The sequence below is a fragment of the Phocoena sinus genome, chromosome X, assembly GCF_008692025.1.
Source record: "Phocoena sinus isolate mPhoSin1 chromosome X, mPhoSin1.pri, whole genome shotgun sequence".
Taxonomy (NCBI): domain Eukaryota; kingdom Metazoa; phylum Chordata; class Mammalia; order Artiodactyla; family Phocoenidae; genus Phocoena; species Phocoena sinus.
The window spans coordinates 130,728,993-130,751,567 of record NC_045784.1 but is presented as its reverse complement, the minus strand read 5'-3'; the positions used below and the strand labels follow the sequence as shown (position 1 = coordinate 130,751,567).

Sequence of the window (22,575 nt, the reverse complement as noted above, 5' to 3'; positions counted from 1 at the left end):
GCACTTCACTTTTATTGGAGTGAATTCTGGAGCCCAAGAAGTGAAACTTGTTTAACCCAGCCAGGTTTATTTTATTGTGCAAATAGAACTGAGTGTAGGAATAAAGTGCTCCAACTTTGAACCTTTGTCCATGGTAATCTGCAGCCTCAATAGCCTGTGTTATGAACTGACAAAGGCTCATCTTAGAAATGTGTAGCTAGGGCTTCCCTGGTCGCGCACTGGTTAAGAATCTGCCTGCCAACGCAGGGGACATGGGTTCAATCCCTGGTCCAGGAAGATCCCACATACCACGGAGCAACTAAGCCCGTGCGCCACAACTACGGAGCCTGTGCTCTAGAGCCCGCGAACCACAACTACTCAGCCCATGTGCCACAACTACGGAAGCCCGCAAGCCTAGAGCCCGTGCTCTGCAACAAGAGAAGCCACCGCACTGAGAAGCCCGCGCACCGCAACAAAGAGTAGGCCCCGCTCGACGCAACTAGAGAAAGCCGGTGTGCAGCAATGAAGATGCAACGCAGCCAAAAATAAATAAAATAAATTAATTAAGAAAAAGAAATGTGTAGCTGACACCCCAGTGTACTCAGTGTGTGGATGGAGCATTTACTGTGTTTGAGTTAAAAGGCTTGGACCAAGCCTTGCCTGACTGCCTTATGTCCAGCTTCAAGAACTTGTCTGTCTGGTTCCCCATCACATCCCCAGTTCCTAGCACGTAAATATGTGATGAGTAAATCGTGGTGATGAGGTTCGTTATGAACCCACAAAGCTAGTCATATTTCTCAAGAGTTGTGTTTTAAACCTAGGTCCAGGGCACTGTGAAGTCATGTGGAATTAGTTCACTCAACAAGTATGAGCATAGTCTCGAAGCTGGACCTTAGGCATGAGTCTGAAGTTTCTGGGAAAGATCTAGGCTGGAAACATAATTTTGTAAATCATCAGAAAATAGATGGTTGTTAAGAGAAATGATACTGGGTGAGGCCATGAGGGAGAGTGTGTGAAGTTCAATAAGGGAAAGCCATCCAGAACAGTGTGTGTATGTGTGTGTGTATGCACACACGTGCACACGTTTCTTTTTTTTTAATTAATTAATTTTATTTTGGCTGCACTGGGTCTTAGTTGCGGCATGCATGTGGGATCTAGTTCCCTGACCAGGGATCGAACCTGGGCCCCCTCCGTTGGGAGTGTGAAGTCTTAACCACTGGACCACCAGCGAAGTCCCTGCACACATGTTTGTGATGAGAGAAGGTCCATGAATTTCATCATGTTTTCTAAGGGGTTCACAACCCATAAAAGGATAGGAATTCAGTGTTGAAATGGTCCATCTTGAACTCCCTTTGCATCCTTGGCCAGTCAGGTACCTTTAGAAAGGGCACTGCTTCTATGCATCACGATCTGTAGAGATGCTTGTTAAAAATGCACATTCCTGGGCCCCAAGCCAGACCTGGTGAGTAAGCCTTTCTGGATGTGAGGTCCAGGAATGTGCATTTTTAGCAGCTCCCTGGGGAGTCTGTTCATTTCTCCCCCGGGAGCTGCTAAAAATGCACTTCCGGTTCACTGAGCACTTCTTCGATGCTTAAGGTGTTGTTCTACACATCCAGTGAATTTTTCATTTCAGATATTGTACATTTACCTCCACAAGTTCCATTTTGTTCTTGTCTATATCTTCTATCTCTGTCCTCGTTATCACATTTTCCTTTAAATGTCATACATTATAAGAGCTGTTTTAAAAATACTGTGTGCTTATTCCATCACCTCTGTCATTTTTTTTTTTTTTTTTTTTTTTTTGGGGTACGCGGGCCTCTCACTGCTGTGACCTCTCGCGTTGCAGAGCACAGGCTCCGGACGCGCAGGCTCAGCGGCCATGGCTCACGGGCCCAGCCGCTCTGCAGCATGTGGGATCTTCCCAGACCGGGGCACGAACCCGTGTCCCCTGCATCGGCAGCCGGACTCTCAACCACTGTGCCACTAGGGAAACCCATCTCTGTCATTTTTAGGTCTCTGTCTATTGTATGATTTTTCTCCTGATTATGAACCACATTTTTGTGCTTCTTTGCATTTCTGGTAATTTGGGGAAAATGCTCTACATCATAAACATTATATTGTTGAGTGTCTGGGTTTCATTGTCTTCCTTTAAAAAGTGTTGAGCTGTCTTTGTCAGGTAATTCACTAACTTGAAAGCTTCTGAGGTGTGGCCTTTCTAGAGTCTCTACTGAATGTTTCAGGTTTCTCCACTTGAGCTGGTCTGAATATCTCCCAGCCCTGTGTGAGCTCGGGTAGTCATTCACTTTGTGGGTGTCCAGGAGTTGTTTTTGGATTCACCTCATGGGGTTTCACCCAACACATGTGGGTGTTAGTATTCAGCCGAAGTCCCGTGAGGGAATTCCCAGGTAGCTTTCTGCAGCTCTTTCTTTACCCTCTTTTCAGCACCCTCCTCTTTGGTGCCTTTCCCTACGAATTCCAGCTGCCTCAGCCATCCAGAATGCTGATCTGTCTTGGCAACTCTGCCAGTCATATTACATTAGGGCCCCCACCCTAGTGACCTTATTTTAACTTGATACCTCTGTAAAGATCCTGTCTCCAAATCAGGTTACCTTCTGAGGTATTGAGGGTTAGGACTTCAACATAGGAAGTTTGGGGGTGGGGGGGGAAACACTTCAGTCCATAACAGGGAAACTCAGAATCAAGTCTCAGTCCCTCTCCCCTGGATGGGAAGCCCGCCATTGCACAGCAGCCACCTCAGCCTTGCAAGGAACCAACCAGGAGGTGTTTGTAAACACAGAATCAGCAACAGGCCTGGGATCTCAACACACCTTCCTAGAGGAGTTCAGTTATACCTTCTTCATATTTGAGAAATGAGCACAAACACCTTTCCACAAGGTTACAGGATGTTGCAGGGTTTTGTTGCTGGAGTTGATACTGGTGGGCTGGCTGAAAAGGCTTATGGGAAACATCTTTCTATGGTCAGAGCTAGAAGAGCCCTCAGGGCCCATCGGTGTGCAGTGGGAGAAGCGATTTGCCCAGGGCAAACTGACAGTGTTTTGCTGTGGAATCCCGCAATCCTGCCCTTGTGAAATGTGAACATCTCCCCAGTTGGAAGAGCCAGCAGCCCCTGGGTCCCGCCGTGCTCAGTGCCTGGCCCATAGTGAATGCAGCATGAACATGTCCTATCCAGAGAAATCTCTTCTTTGCGTTTTTAAATGTTTTTATCACTCAAAAGAGCATCCCCTAGACACTATAATACAGTGGAATGTCACTCAGCCATAAAAAAGAGTGAAATAATGCCACCTGCAGCAACAGGGTGATCATACTGGGTGAAGTCAGTCAGACAGAGAAAGACAAATACGGTATGATATCACTTCTATGTGGAATCTAAAAAAGCGATACAGATGAGCTTATTTACAAAACAGATACAGACTCACAGACATAGAAGAGAAACTTATAGTCACCAAAGGGGATGGGGGAGGGATAAATTAGGAGTTTGGGATTAACATACACACACTATTATATATAAAATAACCAACAAGGACCTACCGTATAGCACAGGGAACTATATTCAGTATCTATCTCATAATAACCTATGATGGAAAAGAATCTGAAAAAGAATATATGTATAACTGAATTGCTGTGCTGTACACCTGAAACTAACACAACCCTGGAAATCAACTATACTTCAATAAAAAATAATCCCACAGAAAATTTCTCATACATCTTTTAAGACTCATTTACTCCATGGATCACCTCTGTCCTTTCTTTTTCTTGTCATTTATCTGTTGAAGAACCTGGGCCTTTGATCACAGAATTTCCCACTGTCTGGCTTTGCGGGTGGAACTTTCACGTCTGCTGGTTCCTCTTCATAAGTTAGCAACTGTTGAGGCTGAACACCTCTACCTATGATTTCACTGTGGACAGCAGAATGGCGAGATTCTAATTCTATCATTGGTTTTCCTTTGTTAAGCAGAATACATTTATGAAAAGATAATGAAGTGGTTCCATCACAGCCTCTGAGGATGACAAATTCTTTTTTCTCTTTTAATATCATGATGAACTCCCAGATTTAAACATATCTGATGGATTTCAAGCCACCGTAATGATTATATTTATTAAAGCTCGAATTGTTCCATCTTCGACCAGTGGGAGTATCTTCAGGTTGGCTCCTGAGTCCTTTTGATAACTTCCTTGTGGAACAGTGTCACTACGAAGAGCTTCGCTTTGGTGCTGGCTGCTTGCTTTCAAGGGTCTTTGTCACATGTCTCTCACTTCCAGAAGCCCAGAAGCGTGGTTTCACCTACTTAGCAAAGAGCTCCAAGAACACGTTATTTCTGCTTTTCTTTTCTTTTCTTTTTTTAACATCTTTATTGGGGTATAATTGCTTTACAACGGTGTGTTAGTTTCTGCTTTATAACAAAGTGAATCAGTTATACATATACATATGTTCCCATATCTCTTCCCTCTTGCGTCTCCCTCCCTCCCACCCTCCCTATCCCACCCCTCCAGGCGGTCACAAAGCACGGAGCTATCTCCCTGCGCTATGCGGCTGCTTCCCACTAGCTATCTGTTTTACATTTGGTAGTGTATATATGTCCATGCCTCTCTCTCGCTTTGTCACAGCTCACCCTTCCCCCTCCCCATATCCTCAAGTCCATTCTCTAGTAGGTCTGTGTCTTTATTCCTGTCTTACCTCTAGGTTCTTCATGACATTTTTTTTCTTAAATTCCATATATATGTGTTAGCATATGGTATTTGTCTTTCTCTTTCTGACTTACTTCACTCTGTATGACAGACTCTAGGCCCACCTCATTACAAATAGCTCAATTTCGTTTCTTTTTATGGCTGAGTAGTATTCCATTCTATATATGTGCCACATCTTCTTTATCCATTCATCAGATGATGGACACTTAGGTTGTTTCCATCTCTGGGCTGTTGTAAATAGAGCTGCAATGAACATTGTGGTACATAACTCTTTTTGAATTATGCTTTTCTCAGGGTATATGCCCAGTAGTGGGATTGCTGGGTCGTATGGTAGTTCTATTTGTAGTTTTTTAAGGAACCTCCAAAACCTGAGGGAGGGCGTGCTGGCGAGTTTTGCATGCAGACTGTGCTAGATGCTGCTGCTTCCTTGGCCCTTCTTCAGTGTCAGCTTGGCTACCACGTCATCCCAGAGGATGTCTCTTGTGTATGCCCATAGCATTTTGGCTCTCCCTTATTGTAGCACTGATCTCGCTGACTGCAGTTGTCTGTTTATCCATGTGCCCACTTCCCCTGCTGCCCACGAGACTGAGTGGCAGGGCCCGTGGCTTGTTGACCAGTGGCTAGCATATTAGGGTGCCAACAGATAATTGCTGAATGAATGTCTGTGTCATTCTTCTCCTACCAGGGCGCTCCTTACCCGGGGTTGAAATCTATCCATTTCATATTTCCATGCCTCTCGGCATCCCAGCTACATGGTGAGCTCTTTCAGGGACCAGTTCTAACCCCCTTCCCCATCTCCACCATCTGGCAGGATGCATTGTGGACCCCTCCCCCCCTGCCCACCAACACTGTTATTAAAGGATAAGAAATGTGTTTCTATAAAACTAAGAGCAGTTAACTTGAAACTTGTTTCAGCATCCAATTTGACTTCCTCTTTTAGAATCATTTTTGGGAAGTACAACAAAGTTCCTCTTCACATTTCCCTACCAAAGTGACCTTTGGAAAGTTTGGGGTACCCCGGGCACCCCAGGGTGTTCTCTCATCCTGACGGTGATGCGGGAGCTCCTTCCACCCCATCCAGTACCATGTTTTTGTGACAGGAATTTATTGAATGATTAATGCTTCTCTCCCTCGTCCATCACTCCCAGGAGCCTACAAACATGCTGTTATTTCTCTTTTCTTAAAAACAAGGACTTAATTACACTGCTTTGTCCCTCTTCCAAGTGGCCAGATCTCTCCTTAGAGCTTTACACCATTATTGAAGGCACGGTTTCCTCCTCTCTGTCCCAACCCCATGTGGGGTGACCGCCACCCTTCTGATGCTGCCTCTTGCCATGGCCTCAAAGCAGCTTTCAATTCTGAGCCATGATTGCAGGTCAGGTGTGAGAGCCCCCTCTCCCTCTTCATGGCCTCATCAGATGGTCTGCTGCCTCAGATCTCCCAGCCCCTGGGCAGGAAGGGAGCTGAGAACACTGCACACGGTGCCCTTTCCCTTTTCTCCCGGCCTCTGGATGAAAGCTGGTGGGCATATAAACATGTCAGGCACACCTGAAGCTGCAGTGGCGCGCAGAGCATCATTCTCTTCTCTTTTTTGGTCATGGTAAGCTTTGCCAGACCATCTGACCTCAAGGTCTGGCTCTCCCATATCCTGCAGCACTAAAGGCAGCTCTCTCCTATTGTTACGGTGCTTCTCCGCAGGGAACAGAGGATCCTTTAGGCCAGACAGTGCCTGCCCCACGCCCCGGCCCCCAGCCCTTATGACGGGCTGACCTAGGGGGGTGGATGCAGAAGTGTCTTCCATCTTTACAAAAAACTCCCTGGACCCCAGAGCTCTCCCCCTTTACAGTCAGACATCTCTAAAGAATTGCCCACAGTCCCCTCTATTTTTTTTACTTCATATTTAGTGAACCTTCCACCCTCACTTGAGTTCAAATCTATTCGTACAGCTTCTTAGCTGTGTGACCTTGGGCTCATGAATTTCTCTGAACCTCAATGTTTTCATACATAAAATGGACATAAAAATAGTTACCTGTCCCATGGGATAGTTTTGGAGATGAAATAGGTTGTGGTAAAGCCCTTAGAAAACAGTCTGTCACATAGGAAACAGAACCAGCACGTTACTTAATTCTCTGAGAATTGTACTTGTATTTTAATCTTCATTTTGGGGATTTTACAGAAAGACAATCACATCAACTTCAGCTAATGGTAACCCTCTTTCCTCTCCAATGTACACTATTCTTCTTTTCTTGTTGAGCAATTCTCTACAAGTCAAATGACCACGTTAGATGGCACTGATTGGAGTGTATGATACTGGCTTTTGGCCTGAGGTAGACAGTGATAAGAAAGCTTCCTTCTTGTTCTGCATTATTGTTGTTGTTTTTTAAAAAAAGCATGGGCACACATAAATTTGTACTGCACGCCTTTGCTGCATCACTTGTGATGACTGCATAGCTCTCATCGACCTGGGGGTGTGAGTCCCATCACTACGCTACCCAGTGATGACCGATCATTAAAATCACTGGTGAAAGGCGACTTGAAGAGGCTGCGTGGGTCCTTTCAGACAACGCCGCCGGCTGGGCCTCGCACCTCACTGTTACGGTGGGCAGTGTCCTCGTCCGGCCGGCGGAGTCTGAGAAGCCGTGTCCTCTTGCCTCCCCGCAGGCCTGGCGCAGGCGCTGGTTCGTGCTGCGGCGGGGCCGCCTGAGCGGCGACCGCGACGTCCTGGAGTACTACCGCAGCCAGCGCGCCCGCAAGCCCATCCGCACCATCGACCTCAGCGAGTGCGCCGTCTGGAAGCACGCGGGCCCGGGCTTCGTTCGTAAGGAATTCCAGAACCATTTCGTGTTCGTTGTCAAGACTGCATCTCGCACGTTCTATCTGGTGGCCAAGACGGAGGAAGAAATGCAGGTGTGGGTGCACAGCATCAGTCAGGTCTGCAACCTCAGCCACCTGGATGACAGTGCAGGTAAGAGTGGACAGGGGGCTCCTGAGGCTAAGGGCGGGCGGGGGCCGCTGCGCTTGTGCCAAGGAGCTCCGGAAAGGACCCGGCGGCCGAGCCACGTGCGCTGCCCCTGGAGCGTGACGGGCCACTTCGGTGGCTTCAAAGCCTCACCTTGGCTTTGCTCTCGTGAGCTACAGGGAGCGCATGCAGTGAAAGCAAAACGTGGGTGGGGACGTCCTGTACAGCTCTGATTTTCCCCATGCTGCTGCTGCCGGTTTTTCTAGAAATATCAAATATCGCTGTCTTTAAAAAATTCTAGGAACTCCAGCTTTTCTGTTGCCTACCGGGTTGTTCAGTACTAGAAGGTAGAAAGACAGAACTAAGCTACGTGTCGTGGGCAGGTAACGTTTCCTCTTATCTCCAAGTGGCTCAAGGTCTCTGCAACGGAAATGAGCTCTAAGTTTGCTGTGAGCCATTTCTGGGCAGTGGAAGCAAATGACCCATGAGGCTCTTTTTCTCTCACTCTTGCTCTCTCTCTTTTACACACACACGTGCGCACGCACACACACACACACACACACACACACACACACACACACACTGCCCTTTCTATATAATGTACTGGGTATAAAGCACTTGGGGTTACAGTGAACTCTCCTTCATGGATTTTGTTCTTGAGGCCCTGGCACTATGCCCTGATCTTCAAACTATGAGACTTCGAGTCTGCTTTCTTTTAGTCTCTTAGTCTAGCCGGCAGAACCTTGCCCCTAAATCCCATGGTCTACAGTTGCTTCAGCATTTCCGTCCTTACTGGTGCTTATCATCTTCCACTGAAATACCCACATTCTAACGCTAGGTGGCGCAGAAGAGTCAGAGTTGCATCTCTCTTTAGACAGACGTGAGGGTGTGTGTGCTTCCTGCCAGCAAAGTCCTTTTCTTTTCATGACCCAGGGAAGCTTACTAAGTGAAGCTACTCAGTCACACCGCTGCTCACTCTTCACCCCAGTCCATACATTCTGCCCACACCAGATACATAATTTTGTGTCATGTTATGTGTCTCCTCTGTTTGTTTCCTCATCTGGGAGTTATGCTAAAATATAGATACATAACGTGTGTCCCAATATCCTAAGGGGAACAGAAACAAGTAAGGCACCAGGCAGAAAACAGAAAGCTCTGGCCTGAAGTTGGAGGAAGCCGGAACCCCCCATGACCTCTTCTGTTCCCTGTAGCCCCCCTCAGTTTTGACGAGGATGTAGGGGCTAACTGGTCATCTGAGAACCAAGCCTGTATTAGCTCGTCTCATCCCCAGACCGATTCTGTGGCATATGTAGCATGAACATAAGCACTTTACAGATAAGGAAGCTTGGAGCAAGCGGGTAACTTGCCCAAGGTCAGGACAGCTATACACTAGAGCCTGGACTTGAACCCAGGCAGTTCTGGACGACTCTGACTCAGGAATCCTGCATTCCTGCCAACTTGGTTCAAAAGGGGAATAGAAGCAGGCCTTTCATTGGGAGTTTATGAATGTGGGCTTTCCAGCCATCACAACTCTTTATTTCTTTCATTCCTTTTCTTAGACATCACTAACAGTCAATCATTAACGCTGTGAGGGCAGAGTTAGAACGGTTCCAGGCACACAGTAGGTGGAAGAGTAGGTATCTATATAGACATAGACATATATCTACATATGCATGTCTGCATATGTGCACAAATGCTTATGTAAGTCTATGTACATATATTTGTTATGCATAAATGTGTGTATATATATATATATATATATATATATATATATATATATATATAAAATGTGAGTATATTTGTTGAGTGAGTAAACAGTGATGCAGAGCTGTGGCCGAGGGCCATGAAGAGGCTGTGTGAAGACTATCTAACTGCAGAGTTTTAGGCCAAGAGCCCTTGGGTTTTTTGCTCTTAATTGATTCAGCACTTCACTCTTGGAACATTGGCCTTCTTCCCCAGACATTGTTTATAGCTTGGGGAAACGGTCTCCATCAGTACAAACACCAGCTGTGATTTGCATCTTCTCTTTGGCCTCTTAGATGCCATTTGAGAAACTGTGTTCTAGCCATTCTTGAACATTCAGCTGGGAAATGATTTCTCCTGCAGATTGTGTGGAGAGTGGCTCTCACACGCCTTCCTGCGTGCAGCCCTCTGCCGCCAGCTCCCTTTGCACCGCCCCTGCTGTCAGCTCCCTGCCAAGAGATGACCCAAGCACTAGTACTGTAGCCACTGAGGAAACCGGAAGTGAGTCAGAGTTTCTCTTCCTTCCTGATTATCTGATTCTATCCAACTGCGAGACGGGAAGACTGCACCACGCCAGGTACGCCTCCAGCCGTTTAGCTGTAGCATCTTCTAGTGGGTGTATGTGCACTCCCCTCTCTTCCTGCTGCCGTCAGGGCAGGGACAGATCCCTATCAACCACTACCGAGGCCGAAGCTTGTGGCACACCAAGCAGAATGACTCATGCATTTCAGCACTGTGGCTTTCCTTTCCAACCTTGCATTTTCAGACGTACCTTACACTTAGAGGATGAAAAAAATCAACGAGCCATTTTTTTCCCCCTGCATCAAGGGGTTGGTGTCACCGAGTGTTGTAGAGGCGACATTAGAGGCATGGATGGGTGGGTGCCAAGGATGTAGCAGTATCAACTACCGCCGCCGGGGACTTGCTGCCTGTCAGTCAAATGTATGTGCTTTTCTTCCCTCAGTCTCCCCACCAGATGTGACAGCTGGTCAAACTCGGAGCGCTCACTGGAACAGGTGTCCTTCGACGACGTTTTTGTGGACGGCCTGCAGCCACTGCCCTCCGGGAGCCTGGCCTGCCCCTCACGCCCTGGGAACAGTTCTCAAGAGGCCCCTTCCACGAGGCCCCCGGCTGCCCTGATCTGCACGAGACATGTCAATGGCCCGTCCAGGGACCACTTTTCTTTACCAGTGCTGGAAAGTTCCTTAAACTCCACCGTCCAGGTAGATCAAAACCAAGCTTCCTTGCCCTATGGGGTAAAAGAACTAGATGTTATGTCCAACACGCCACCTCCCCGCCCCCCTAAGCCAAGCCATCTCTCTGAACGGCGCCACGAGGAGCAGCTCCTGTGCGGTGGGCCCAGTAGCATCAAGAAGCCAGGAGGCACTGCGGTACCGAGAAGAATCTCTCTCTCTGGTTTAGATAACATGAGAACCTGGAAAGGTAAGTGTCAGATGCTAAGCTTCGGTACCGAGAGAAGCCTGGCTTCTCTTTCCTCCTTGTGTCCACATGGGGACGTTGTCCAGCATCCTTTGCTCAGGCCAGTCCAGTGTCCCGGCAGGGTCAGGCTCTGGGTGGAAGCGCACACCCCGAGCAGCAGCCCTCACTCCCAGGCTCCCCACCCGCCCCACCGGGAGAGGTATACGTGGGTCCCTGTAGATGCTGAAAGAAGTCAGATCCCTGGTCCCCTAGTCATGCCCTTGCCCACACGAGACCACGCTCCTGGTGTTTGTTTGGAGCCACTCCGGGATCCACTTGGTACAGAAGGCGGTGTCTTTTGCCAAAGCTGGGCCCAGTTCCATCCGTTTCCTTTCACATGCAGACTGAGCACTGAGGTGGGAAACCATACCTCTTGTCTCTATTTTTCAACAATCCAATCCGCTTCATCCATCATCCCACCTGACATGTTCTTTCCAAATTCTACCTGGCTGAAGTGATGTGACTTTTTGCCAAGCTATCACCACCAAGGTAATGCTAACCTAGCCCTATCGGCTTGGTCCCTGTTTGGCCTTTTTCTGGAACTCTGTTGCTTCTCACAGGGCTGCCTTGCATGCACACACTCTCTCTCTCCCTCCCTCTCTCTCCCTCTCTCCCCTCTCCTCTTCTCTATCTCCATCCAAACATTGGATTCTTTCACACGAAGGTAAACAAAGGCTAAAACTCATTGAAATGGAGGTTTTGACCATGAAACAAAGACCAAAACAACAGTGCTGGATGGAAGCCAAATGGCGCTGATAAGGCAGAGGGGACACGTCCCATGGATTGTTGTGCCTTCCACATGGAGCTCCCCCAGGAACCGATGTCTGTACGTGGCGGCAGAGTGGGGTCAGGTTCGTTATCATCCTCGTGGGGCTCCAGTGACCTGGCAGCCTTGATTGTCCCCGAGGCTCTCCAGCCCTCCTCTGCCATCGGTGAAGTGCCCGTGGCGGGGTGTCTGCATCTCAGCTCTGCTGTCTCCCATCGGGGCCCCTGCTCCAGCCTGCACCACTGCCACTCTCTTTTTTTGGGGGGGAGGGGCTACTAAATTATTTTATTGGAAGGAATAGTAGAAATGAAAGAACTTAAGTGGGTGTTTTGGTACAACTTACAGAAAAGGTAAAGGTAACCACGACATTCATGCCCCGCCTTGGCAACCAGGGAAGTCACCCGCCGAGGCTGGCTCATTGTCACCGTGTTCCAAGGTGTGCTTGTCAAAGAGACACAAGCTGGTGTCGTGGCCACCCAATTCGTTGATGGATCTCACCTCTTATTCAGGTGATGAGTCTCAGTGAAATGACGCAAGCGGGGGGTCGTGTTGTCAGTCGTCACTTTTTTCCACGTGCAACACATTCTGTTGCATTCAGCTGCTTGCTCTCCAAGTCGTCATGGTGTAATTTCTTGATTTCATGACGATTTTGGGATTCAGCCGCCTTGCTGGTTCTGCCCAAACAGTGTCGAACAGGAAGAATTTCTGGAAACGATTAAACAATACAGAAATACATACTATCTCTTCTTTTTAAAGCATAAATGAAATCTGAATCTATTTACTGTAATACAACTCGTTATCCTGAGGTCACACCACCACCATTCTTGCCTGCCTCTAATCTGTTTTCCACACGCAGTCAAGTGGTCTCTTAAAAAATGTAAATCAGATAGTCAGTTCCTTGCTAAAATCCAATCTAGGGCTTCCCTGGTGGCGCAGTGGTTGAGAGTCCGCCTGCTGGTGCAGGGGGCGCGGGTTCATGCCCCGGTCCGGGAGGATCCCGCGTGCCGCGGAGCGGCTGGGCCCGTGGGCCATGGCTGCTGGGCCTGCGCGTCTGGAGCCTGTGCTCCGCAATGGGAGAGGCCACAACGGTGAGAGGCCCGTGTACCGCAAAAAAAAAACAAAAACAAAAACAACAACAAAAAAACCAATCTAACGACTTCTCTTTGCACTTGGGATAAAATCTAAATTTCTTAGCATAGCATGCAAGGCCCACTGGGATCTATCATGCCTACATCCCTTATCCTTCTTTTATTTTTCTTCCGGTTTTATTGAGATGTAATTGATGTACAGCACTGTATGAGTTTAAGGAATACAGAATGATCTGACTTATATACATCGTGAAATGATGACCACAGTAAGTTTTGTGAGCATCTATCATCTCATGTAGATACAACATTAAACAAATAGAAAAAAAAAATTCCTTCTGATGAGAACTCTTAGGAGTTACTCTTTTTGTGGTACGCGGACCCCTCACTGTTGTGGCCTCTCCCGTTGTGGAGCACAGGCTCCGGACGCACAGGCTCAGTAGTTGTGGCTCACGGGCCCAGCCGCTCCGCGGCATGTGGGATCCTCCCGGACCGGGGCACGAACCCGTGTCCCCTGCATCGGCAGGCGGACTCTCAACCACTGTGTCACCAGGGAAGCCCAGGAGTTGCTCTTGTTAACAGCTTTCATGTATGACATGCAGCACTGTTATTTATATTTATCTTGTCCTGCATTCCATCCCTAGTATTTATTTATCTTAGAACTGGAGGTTTGTACTTTTTGACCACCTTCAGACCTTCATCCAATTCCCCCTCCCCCAATACCATCCTCTCAACTAGGAGTGAAAGCGCAGAGTCCTAACCACTGAACCACCAGGGAATTCCCCTTCTTATTTTATTTCTGTCTGTAATTTATATGGTTTTTAGTGAAGTCTTGCATATCTCATTAATGTATTCCCATGCATTTGTTATTTTTACGTGATTGCGAATGGTATTTTACTTTAAATAATTTCTTTGCTGTTGCATGCAAATAAATAAGCTTTATATTTTGTATCTACCTTTCCTAAACTATATATTTATTTGCATTTTCTTTGTATACAAACATATCACATGCAAATACTAATAACTTTGTTGTTTCTTTTATAACATATCTTTCATTTTCTTTTTCTTATGTCAGTGCTTGGGCTAGGAAGGCCAGGACATCTTTGAATAGTAGTATTAATTACAGGGATCCTTGCCTTATTCCCAATCTCACATGGAAAGCTTCCAGTGTCTCACCATTCTAATGTGGTTTGCAGCAGACTTTTGTAGACACCATTCATTAGATTAAGGACATTCTCTGATATTCCTACTTTGCCAAATGTTATTTTTAAAAATCATGAAAGGGTATTGAATTTATTGAAACACTTTATGATCATGTGATTTTTTTTCCTTCATCCTGTTAACGTGAAGAACTTCACTGGCCAATTATTTTCTGCAGTATAGTTGGTTAACAATATTATATTAGTTTCAGGTGTCTAGCATAGTGATTCAGTATTTTTACAGATTATACTCCATTAAAAGTTATTACAGGGAATTCCCTGGCATCCCAGTGGTTAGAACTCAGTGCTGTCACTGCCGGGGCCCGGGTTCAGTCCCCGGTTGGGGAACTGAGATCCTGCAATCTGTGCAGCATGGCCAAAAAAAAAAAGTTATTCCAAAGTAATGGCTATAATTCCCTGTGCTGTACAATATATCCTTGTTGCTTATCTATTTTATGCATAGTAGTTTGTACCTCTTAATCCCCTACCTTATCTTGCCCCTCCCCCTTTCCCTCTCCCCACTGGTAAACACTAGTTTCTTCTCTATATCTATGAGTCTGCTTCCGTTTGGCTATAATACATTTATTTGTTTTGAGTCTGCTTCCGCTTTGCTATAATACATTATTTGTTTTATTTTTTAGATTCCACATACAAATGATATCATAAAGTATTTGTCTTTCTCTGTCTGACTTACTTATTTCACTAAGCATAAGAGCCATCCACATTACTGCAAATGGTAGAATTTCATTCATTTTTATGGCTGAGTAATATTCCATTGTATATATGTACCACATTTTCTTTATCCATTCCTCTGTTGATGGACACTTAGGTTGCTTCCATGTCTTGGCTATTTTAAATACTGCTGCTATGAACATTGGGGTGTATGTGTCTTTTCGAATTAGAGTTTTCATTTTTTCCTGATATTTGCCCAGCAGTGGGATTGCTGGATCATATGGTAGCTCTAGTTTTAGTTTTCTGAGGAACCTTCATGCTATTTTCCATAGTGACTACACCAATTTACATTTCCACCAACAGTGTACAAGGGTTCCCTTCTATCCACATCCTCACCAGCCTTTGTTATTTGTTGCCTTTTTTTTTTTTGCTGTACGCGGGCCTCTCACTGCTGTGGCCTCTCCCATTGCGGAGCACAGGCTCTGGACGCACAGGCTCAGCGGCCATGGCTCACGGGCCCAGCCGCTGCGCGGCATGTGGGATCTTCCCAGACCGGGGCACAAACCCATGTCCCCTGCATCGGCAGGCGGACTCTCAACCACTGCACCATCAGGGAAGCCCTTGTTGCCTTTTGATGATAGCCATTCTGACAGGTATGACGTGATACCTCATTGTGGTTTTGATTTGCATTTCTCTAATAATTAGAAATTTGGAGCATCTTTTCATGTGCCTGTTGGCTATCTGTATGTTTTCTTTGGAAAAATGTCTATTCCCTTCTTTTGCCCATTCTTAAATCAGGTTGTTTGTTTTTTTGACATTGAGTTTTATGAGCTGTTTATATATTTTGAATATTAAACCCTTGTTGGTCATATCATGTGCAAATATTTTCTCTCATTCTGCAGGTTGCTTTTTGTTTTGTTGGTGGTTTCCTTTGCTGTGCAAAAGCTTTTTAAGTTTAATTAGGTCCTGTTTGTTTATTTTGCCTTTATTTCTTTTCCTTAGAAGTTAGATCCAAAAAATATTGCTATGATTTATGGCAAAGAGTGTTCTATGTTCTCTTCTAGGAGTTTTATGGTTTCAGGTCTTGCAGTTAGGTCTTTAATCCATTTTGAGTTTATTTTTGTATATGGTGTGAGGAAATGTTCTAATCTCACTGTTTTACATGTAGCTGTCCAGCTTTCCCAGCACCACTTATTGAAGAGACTGTCTTTTCTCCACTGTATATTCTTGCCTCCTTTGTTGTAGATTAATTGACCATAGGTGTGTGGGTTTATTTCTGAGCTCTCTATTCTGTTGCATTGATCTATGTGTCTGTTTTTGTGGCAGTATCATTCTGTTTTGATTAATGCAGCTTTGTAGTATTGTGTTAAGTCTGGGAGGGTTATGCCTCCTGCTTTGTTCTTTTCCCTCCGATTGCTTTGGCATTTCAGGGTCTTTCATAGTTTCATTCAGGGTCAAGATCCGTATGAATTTGGGGATTATTTGTTCCAGTTCTGTGAAAAATATGGGTATTTTGATAGGGATTGCATTAAATCTGTAGATTGCTTTGGGTCGTATGGACACTTTAACAATATTAATTTTTCCAATCCAAGAGCGCAAGATGTCTTTTCATTAGTTTGTATCACCTTCAGTTTCCCTCATCAGTGTTGCATAGCTTTCAGAGTATAGGTCTTTCACCTCCTTGGTTAAGTTTATTCTTTTTGATGCGATTTTAAACAGGACCATTTTCTTGCTTTCTCTTTCTGATAGTTCATTATTAGTGTATAGAAATATGACAGATTTCTGTATATTAATCTTGTATGCTGCAACTTTGCTGAATTCATTTATCAGTTCTAATAGATTTTGTGGAGACTTTAGGGTTTTCTATATAAAGTATCATGTCATCAGCAAATACTGACTGTTTTACTTTCCAATTTGGTTGCTTTTTATTTCTATTTCTCGTCTGACTGCTGTGGCTAGGACTTCCAATACTATGTTAAATAGAAGTGGCAAGAGTGGGCATCCTTGTCTTGTTCCTGAATTTAGAGGAAAGGTTTTCAGCTTTTCACTGTTAAGTATACTGTTAGCTGTGGGTTTGTCATAAATTCCCTTTACTGTGTTGAGATACGTTCCCTCTATACCCACCTTGAAGAGAGTTTTTATCATGAATGGATGTTGAATTTTATCAAATGATTTTTCTGCATCTGTTGAGATGATCATGTGATTTTTATCCTTCCTTTTGTTAATGTGGTGTATCACATTGATTGATTTGTGAAAATTGAAGCATCCTTGTGTTTCTGGAATAAATCCAACTTGATTCTTTGATGGTATATGATCCTTTTTATATATTGTTGGATTTAGTTTGCTAATATTTATTAAGGATTTTTGCATCTATATTCATCAAAGATATTGACCTGTAATTTTCTTTTTCTGTAGTGTCTTTGTTTGGTTTTGGTATCAAGGTAATGGTGGCCTTGTAGAATGAACTGGGGAGTGTTCCGTCCTCTTCAATTATTTGGAATAGTTTGAGAAGGATAAGTATTAGTTCTTCTTTATATGTTTGTTAGAATTCTCCTGTGAAGCCATTTGGCCTTGGGGTTTTATTTTCTGGGAGTTTTTTTTTTTTAATACAAATTCATTTTCACTACTAGTGATTGGTCTGTTCAAATTATGTGTTTCTTCTTGTTTCAGTCTTGGCAGGTTGTATATTTCTAGAAATTTGTTCATTTCTTCTAGGTTTTCCAATTCTTTGGCATGTAACTATTTGTACTATTCTTTTATGATTTTTTTAATCTCTGTGGTATCAGTTGTTATTTCTCTTGTTTCATTTATTTTGTTAATTTGGGCCCTCTCTCTTTACTTCTTGGTGAGCCTGGCTAAAGGTTTATGAATTTTGTTTATCTTTTCAAAAAAGCAGCTTTTGGTTTCATTGATCTTTTCTATTGTTTTTTTTATCTCTATTTTATTTATTTCCTCTCTGATCTTTATTATTTCCTTTCTTCTGCTGACTTTGGCCTTTGTTTGTTCTTCTTTTTCTAATTCTTTTAGGTGGTAGGTTAGGTTGTTTATTTGAGATTTTTCTTGTTTCTTGAGGAAGGCCTGTATTGCTGTAAACTTCCCTCTTAGAACTGCTTTTGCTGCATTCCATAGATTTTGGAGTATTGTGTTTCCATTTTAACTTGTCTCGAGTTATTTTCTGATTTCCTCTTTGACTTCTTCATTGACCCATTGATCCTTATTAGCATACTGGTTAGTCTCCACACATTTGTGCTTTTCCTATTTTTCTTTCTATAATTGATTTCTAGTTTCATACTGTTGTTGGAAAAATACTTGATATAATTTCTATCCTCTTAAATGTGTTGAGACTTGTTCTGTGGCCTAGCATGTGATTTATCCTGGAGAACATTCCATGTGCACTTGAAAAAAAATGTGTATTCTGCTGTTTTGGGATTGAATGTCCTGTAGATATCTATTAAGTCCAACCAGTCTATTGTGTCATTTAAGACCACTGTTGCCTTACTGAGTTTCTGTCTGGATGATCTGTCCATTGATGTCAGTGGGATGTAAAAATCCCCTACTATTATTGTGTTACTGTCAATTTCTTCCTTTATGTCTGTTAGTATTTGCTTTATATATTTAGGGGCTCCTGTATTGGGTGCATATTTGTTAATGAGTGTAATATCCTCTTTTTTATCGATCCCTTTATCATTATATAGTGTCCTTCTTTGTCTTTTGTTATAGCTTTTGTTTTAAAGTCTGTTTTGTCTGATAGAAGTATTGCTACTCACATTTTTTCTGTTATTTCTGTTGGCATGAAATATTTTTTTCCACCCCTTCACATTCAGTCTTTGTGTGTCTTTAGCCCTGAAGTGAGTCTCTTGTAGGTAGCATATTGAAGAATCTTGTTTTTAATCTGATCAGCCCACCTATGTCTTTTGATTGGAGCATTTAGCCCATTGACATTTAAAGTAATTATTGATAGATATGTATTTATTTCCATTTTATTGCTTGTTTTCTTGTTGTTTTTGTAGGTCTTCTCTGTTCATTTCTTCTTCTTTTTGTGTCTTCCCTTGTGGTTTGGTGATTTTCTTTAGTGTTATGTTTGTGTTCCTTTCTTTTTAGTCTTTGTGTATCTATTGTAGGTTTTTCATTTGTGGTTATCATTGGGTTCATATATGTTGACCTATAACTGTATCTACTTGGTTTTTTTCTTTTTTTTTTTGTGGTACACGGGCCCCTCACTGTTGTGGCCTCTCCTGTTGCAGAGCACAGGCTCCGGACGCGCAGGCTTAGCAGCCATGGCTCACAGGCCCAGCCGCTCCGTGGCACGTGGGATCTTCCCGGACCGGGGTATGAACCCGTGTCCCCTGCATCGGCAGGCGGACTCTCAACCACTGCGCCACCAGGGAAGCCCTATCTACTTGTTTTAAACTGATAGTCATTTAAGTTCAAACAAATTCTAGAAGATCTACATTTTTTACTTCCTTCCCCCACATTTTGCGTTTTTGATGTCATATTTTACATCTTCATGTCTATACCTTAACTCTTTATTGTAGTTATAGTTGATTTTATAATTTTTTGTATTGTAATATTTGTACTGGCTTATTTAAGTGGTTGATCCTCAGTCATTACTATATATTTGCCTTTCCTAGTGGGATTTCCCTTTTCCTATAGATTTTTCCTTCTTTTCTGCTTAGAGAAGACCTTTTAACATTTCTTTTAAGGTAGGTTTAGTATTGATGAACTCTTTTAGTTTTTGCTTGTCTGAGAAGCTCTTTATCTCTCCTTCGATTCTGAATGATGATCTTGCTGGGTAGATTATCCTAGGTTGCAGGTTTTTCCCTTTTAGGACTTTGAATCAATCACTCCACTCTCTTCTGGCCTGCAAAGTTTCTGCAGAGAAATCAGCTGATAGCCTTATGGGGATTTCCTTGTAAATGACTATTTTTCTCTTGCTGCTTTTAGAATTCTCTCTTTATCTTTAACTTTTGCCATTTTAATTATGATGTGTCTTGGTGTGAGTCTTTGGGTTCATTTTGTTTGGAACCCCCTGTGCCTCCTGTACCTGGATATCTGTTTCCTTCTTTAGGTTTGGGAAGTTTTCAGCCATATGTTCTGCAAATACATTTTCAATGCTTTTCTCTCTCTTTTCTCCTGGAACCCCAATGAAATGAATTGTTGGAATGCTTTTGATAGTACCTAGAGGAATGGAGTTTTTTATATGCTTTGATCCAAATCAAATTAGATCCCTTTGGCAAAGAAGCTTCTGGTCTTCACGACTTGCCTTGCCCTGGTAGAACTACTTCTGAGTGAGCTGGTGAGGGGTATGGGAGCACCCCAAGCTAAAATGCCACAGATTCTCAGTGTTCTTACCAGATGTCCAGTGGTTGTTTTTTTTTTTCCAATAAATCCTTCCCAATATAATATACAACAATTTTGTTGTATGCTTTTGGTAAATTTTCAGAGTCCCCAAATAGTTGTGCTTGACTTTTTAAAAATAGTTTTGTACACTTGTATCATTGTTTTTTGGAGAATGGCTTTTCTGAGCTCCTCATTCAGCCATTCCAGTAATACCACCTTCCTCTGTTTGCTAATATTTTTTGCAGGGTGAAGTAGAAAAGAATAGCTTTATTGCTTTGCCAGGCAAAGGGGGCCGCAGCAGGCGAATACCCTTAAAACTGTGTGTCCCAACTTGGAGAGGGTAGTGAGAAGTTTTACAGTAATGGTTCAAAGAGGGTGTGACGTTTGCTAATATTTTATTTAGGATTTTTGCATTGTTAATCATAAGTGATATTAGTCTGTACTTTTCTGATATATTTTATGTTTATCAGGTTTAGCTACCAAAGTTATACTTGCTTCATAAAAAGAATTAGAAATATTCCTTGATTTTCTAAACTCTTGACCAAATTTGTGAAGCACTGGGACTGTCTGGTCTTTGAAGTTTTGGTAAAATTGTCTGTTGAAACCATCTGATCTTCGTAACTTTGTCTATTTTAGTCTTTGGAAATTTTTTGTGTCAATTTTGCTGTGGTGTATGTTTTTGAAAATTATCCATTTCATCTAGATTTTAAAATTTATTTGTGTAAAGGCATGCAGAATTGTCTCTTTTTAAAAAAGTTTCCTCTGTTTCAATGATGATTTTTTCCTTGTCAATTCTTATTTTGCATATTTGTGCCCTCCTCTTTTATTGATTAGATTGGCTAGTCGGTTGCCTTTAGGTTATATTTTTTCCCCAGGAAACCAAGATTTTGATTTTTAAAAATTAATTCCAGGGCTTCCCTGGGGGCGCAGTGGTTGAGAGTCCACCTGCCGATGCAGGGGACACGGGTTTGTGCTCCAGTCCGGGAAGATCCCACATGCTGCGGAGTGGCTGGGCCCGTGAGCCATGGCCGTTGAGCCTGCGTGTCCGGAGCCCGTGCTCCGCAACGGGAGAGGCCACAGCAGTGAGAGGCCTGCAAAAAAAAAAAAAAAAAAAAAAAATTAATTCCACTATTTCTCTGTACTCTATTATTTTTTGCTTTTATCTTTATTTTATAATTTCTTTTCATTTTCTCTATTGTTCTTTTTTAGCTTTGAACTGGTTATTTAATTCATCTGTTTCATTCTGTCATTTTTATTGATATAATGTTTTAATAGATTTTACATTCTGGGTAGAATTGACCATTTATTTATTCCAGGTACTTGATGGGCCCTTTCAATATTAGATTCAAGTGTTACTTTATTTGTAGACCTTTTCTTGGATTATGATTTCAATATTTTATAAAATTAATTTTTATTGGAGAATAGTTCTTTACAATGTTGTGTTAGTTTCTACTGTACAGCAAAATGAACCAGCCGTATACATATACATATGCCCCCTCCCTTTTGGACTCCCTTCCCGTTCACGTCACCACAGTGCATTGAGTAGGTTACCCTGTGCTATACGGTAGGTTCTCATTAGTTATCTATTTTACACATAACATCAATAGTGTATATATGTCAATCCCAATCTCCCAGTTCATCCCACACCCCCCTTCCCCCTTGGTGTCTATACGTTTCTTCTCTACATGTGTGTCTGTATTTCTGCTTTGCAAATAGGATAATATATACCATTTTTCTAGTTTCCACATATATGGGTTAATATGTGATATTTGTTTTTCTCTTTCTGACTTACTTCACTCTGTGTATGACACTGTCTAGGTCCATCCATGTCTCTACAAATGGCCCAATTTCATTCCTTTTTATGGCTAATATTCCATTGTATATATGTACCACATCTTCTTTATCCATTCCTCTGTCGATGGGCATGTAGGTTGCTTCCATGTCCTGGCTATTGTAACTAGTGCTGCAATGAACATTGGGGTGTATGTATCTTTTTGAGTTGTTTTTCTCTGTGTATGCGCCCAGGTGTGGGATTGCTGAGTCACAGCTCTATTTTTAGTTTTTTAAGTAACATTCATACTGTTTTCCATAGTGGCTGTATCAATTTACACTCCCACCAACTGTGCATAAGGGTTCCCTTTTCTCCACACCCTCTCCAGCATTTGTTATTTGTAGACTTTTTAATGATGGCCATTCTGACCGGTGTGAGGTGATAACTCATTGTAGTTTTGATTTGCATTTCTCTAATAATTAGTGATGTTGAGCATCTTTTCATGTTTGTTGGCCATCTGTATGTCTTATTTGGAGAAATGTCTATTTAGGTCTTCCACCCATTTTTTTGATTGTTTTTTATTTTTGCTACTGAGCTGCATGAGCTGCTTGTAAATTTTTGAGATTAATCCTTTGTCAGTTGCTTCGTTTGCAAATATTTTCTCCCATTCTGAGGGTTGTCTTTTGATCTTGTTTATGGTTGCCTTTGCTGTGCAAAAGCTTTGAAGTTTCATTAGGTTCCATTTGTTTGTTTTTATTTCCATTTCTCTAGGAGGTGGGTCAGAAAGAATCTTGCTGCGATTTATGTCAGAGAGTGTTCTACCTAAGTTTTCCTCTGAGAGTTTGATAGTGTCTGGTCTTAATTCCATCAATCTC

General features: G+C 43.2%; 1 protein-coding gene across 7 annotated transcripts in view; it reads left to right on the top strand.

Moving 5' to 3' along the window:
- GAB3 (GRB2 associated binding protein 3) overlaps positions 1-22,575 on the top strand; it is a 78,995-nt gene that overhangs the window by 21,826 nt on the left and 34,594 nt on the right. For all 7 annotated transcript variants that reach the window (XR_004347957.1, XR_004347958.1, XR_004347961.1 and 4 more), the window contains exons 2-4: positions 7,348-7,651; positions 9,752-9,965; positions 10,353-10,831. Coding sequence is in view for 2 of the 7 variants with exons in the window: in XM_032618852.1 (XP_032474743.1) it covers positions 7,348-7,651; positions 9,752-9,965; positions 10,353-10,831 (997 nt within the window). In the remaining 5 variants the exon portion in view is untranslated. The remainder of the gene's footprint in view (positions 1-7,347; positions 7,652-9,751; positions 9,966-10,352; positions 10,832-22,575) is intronic.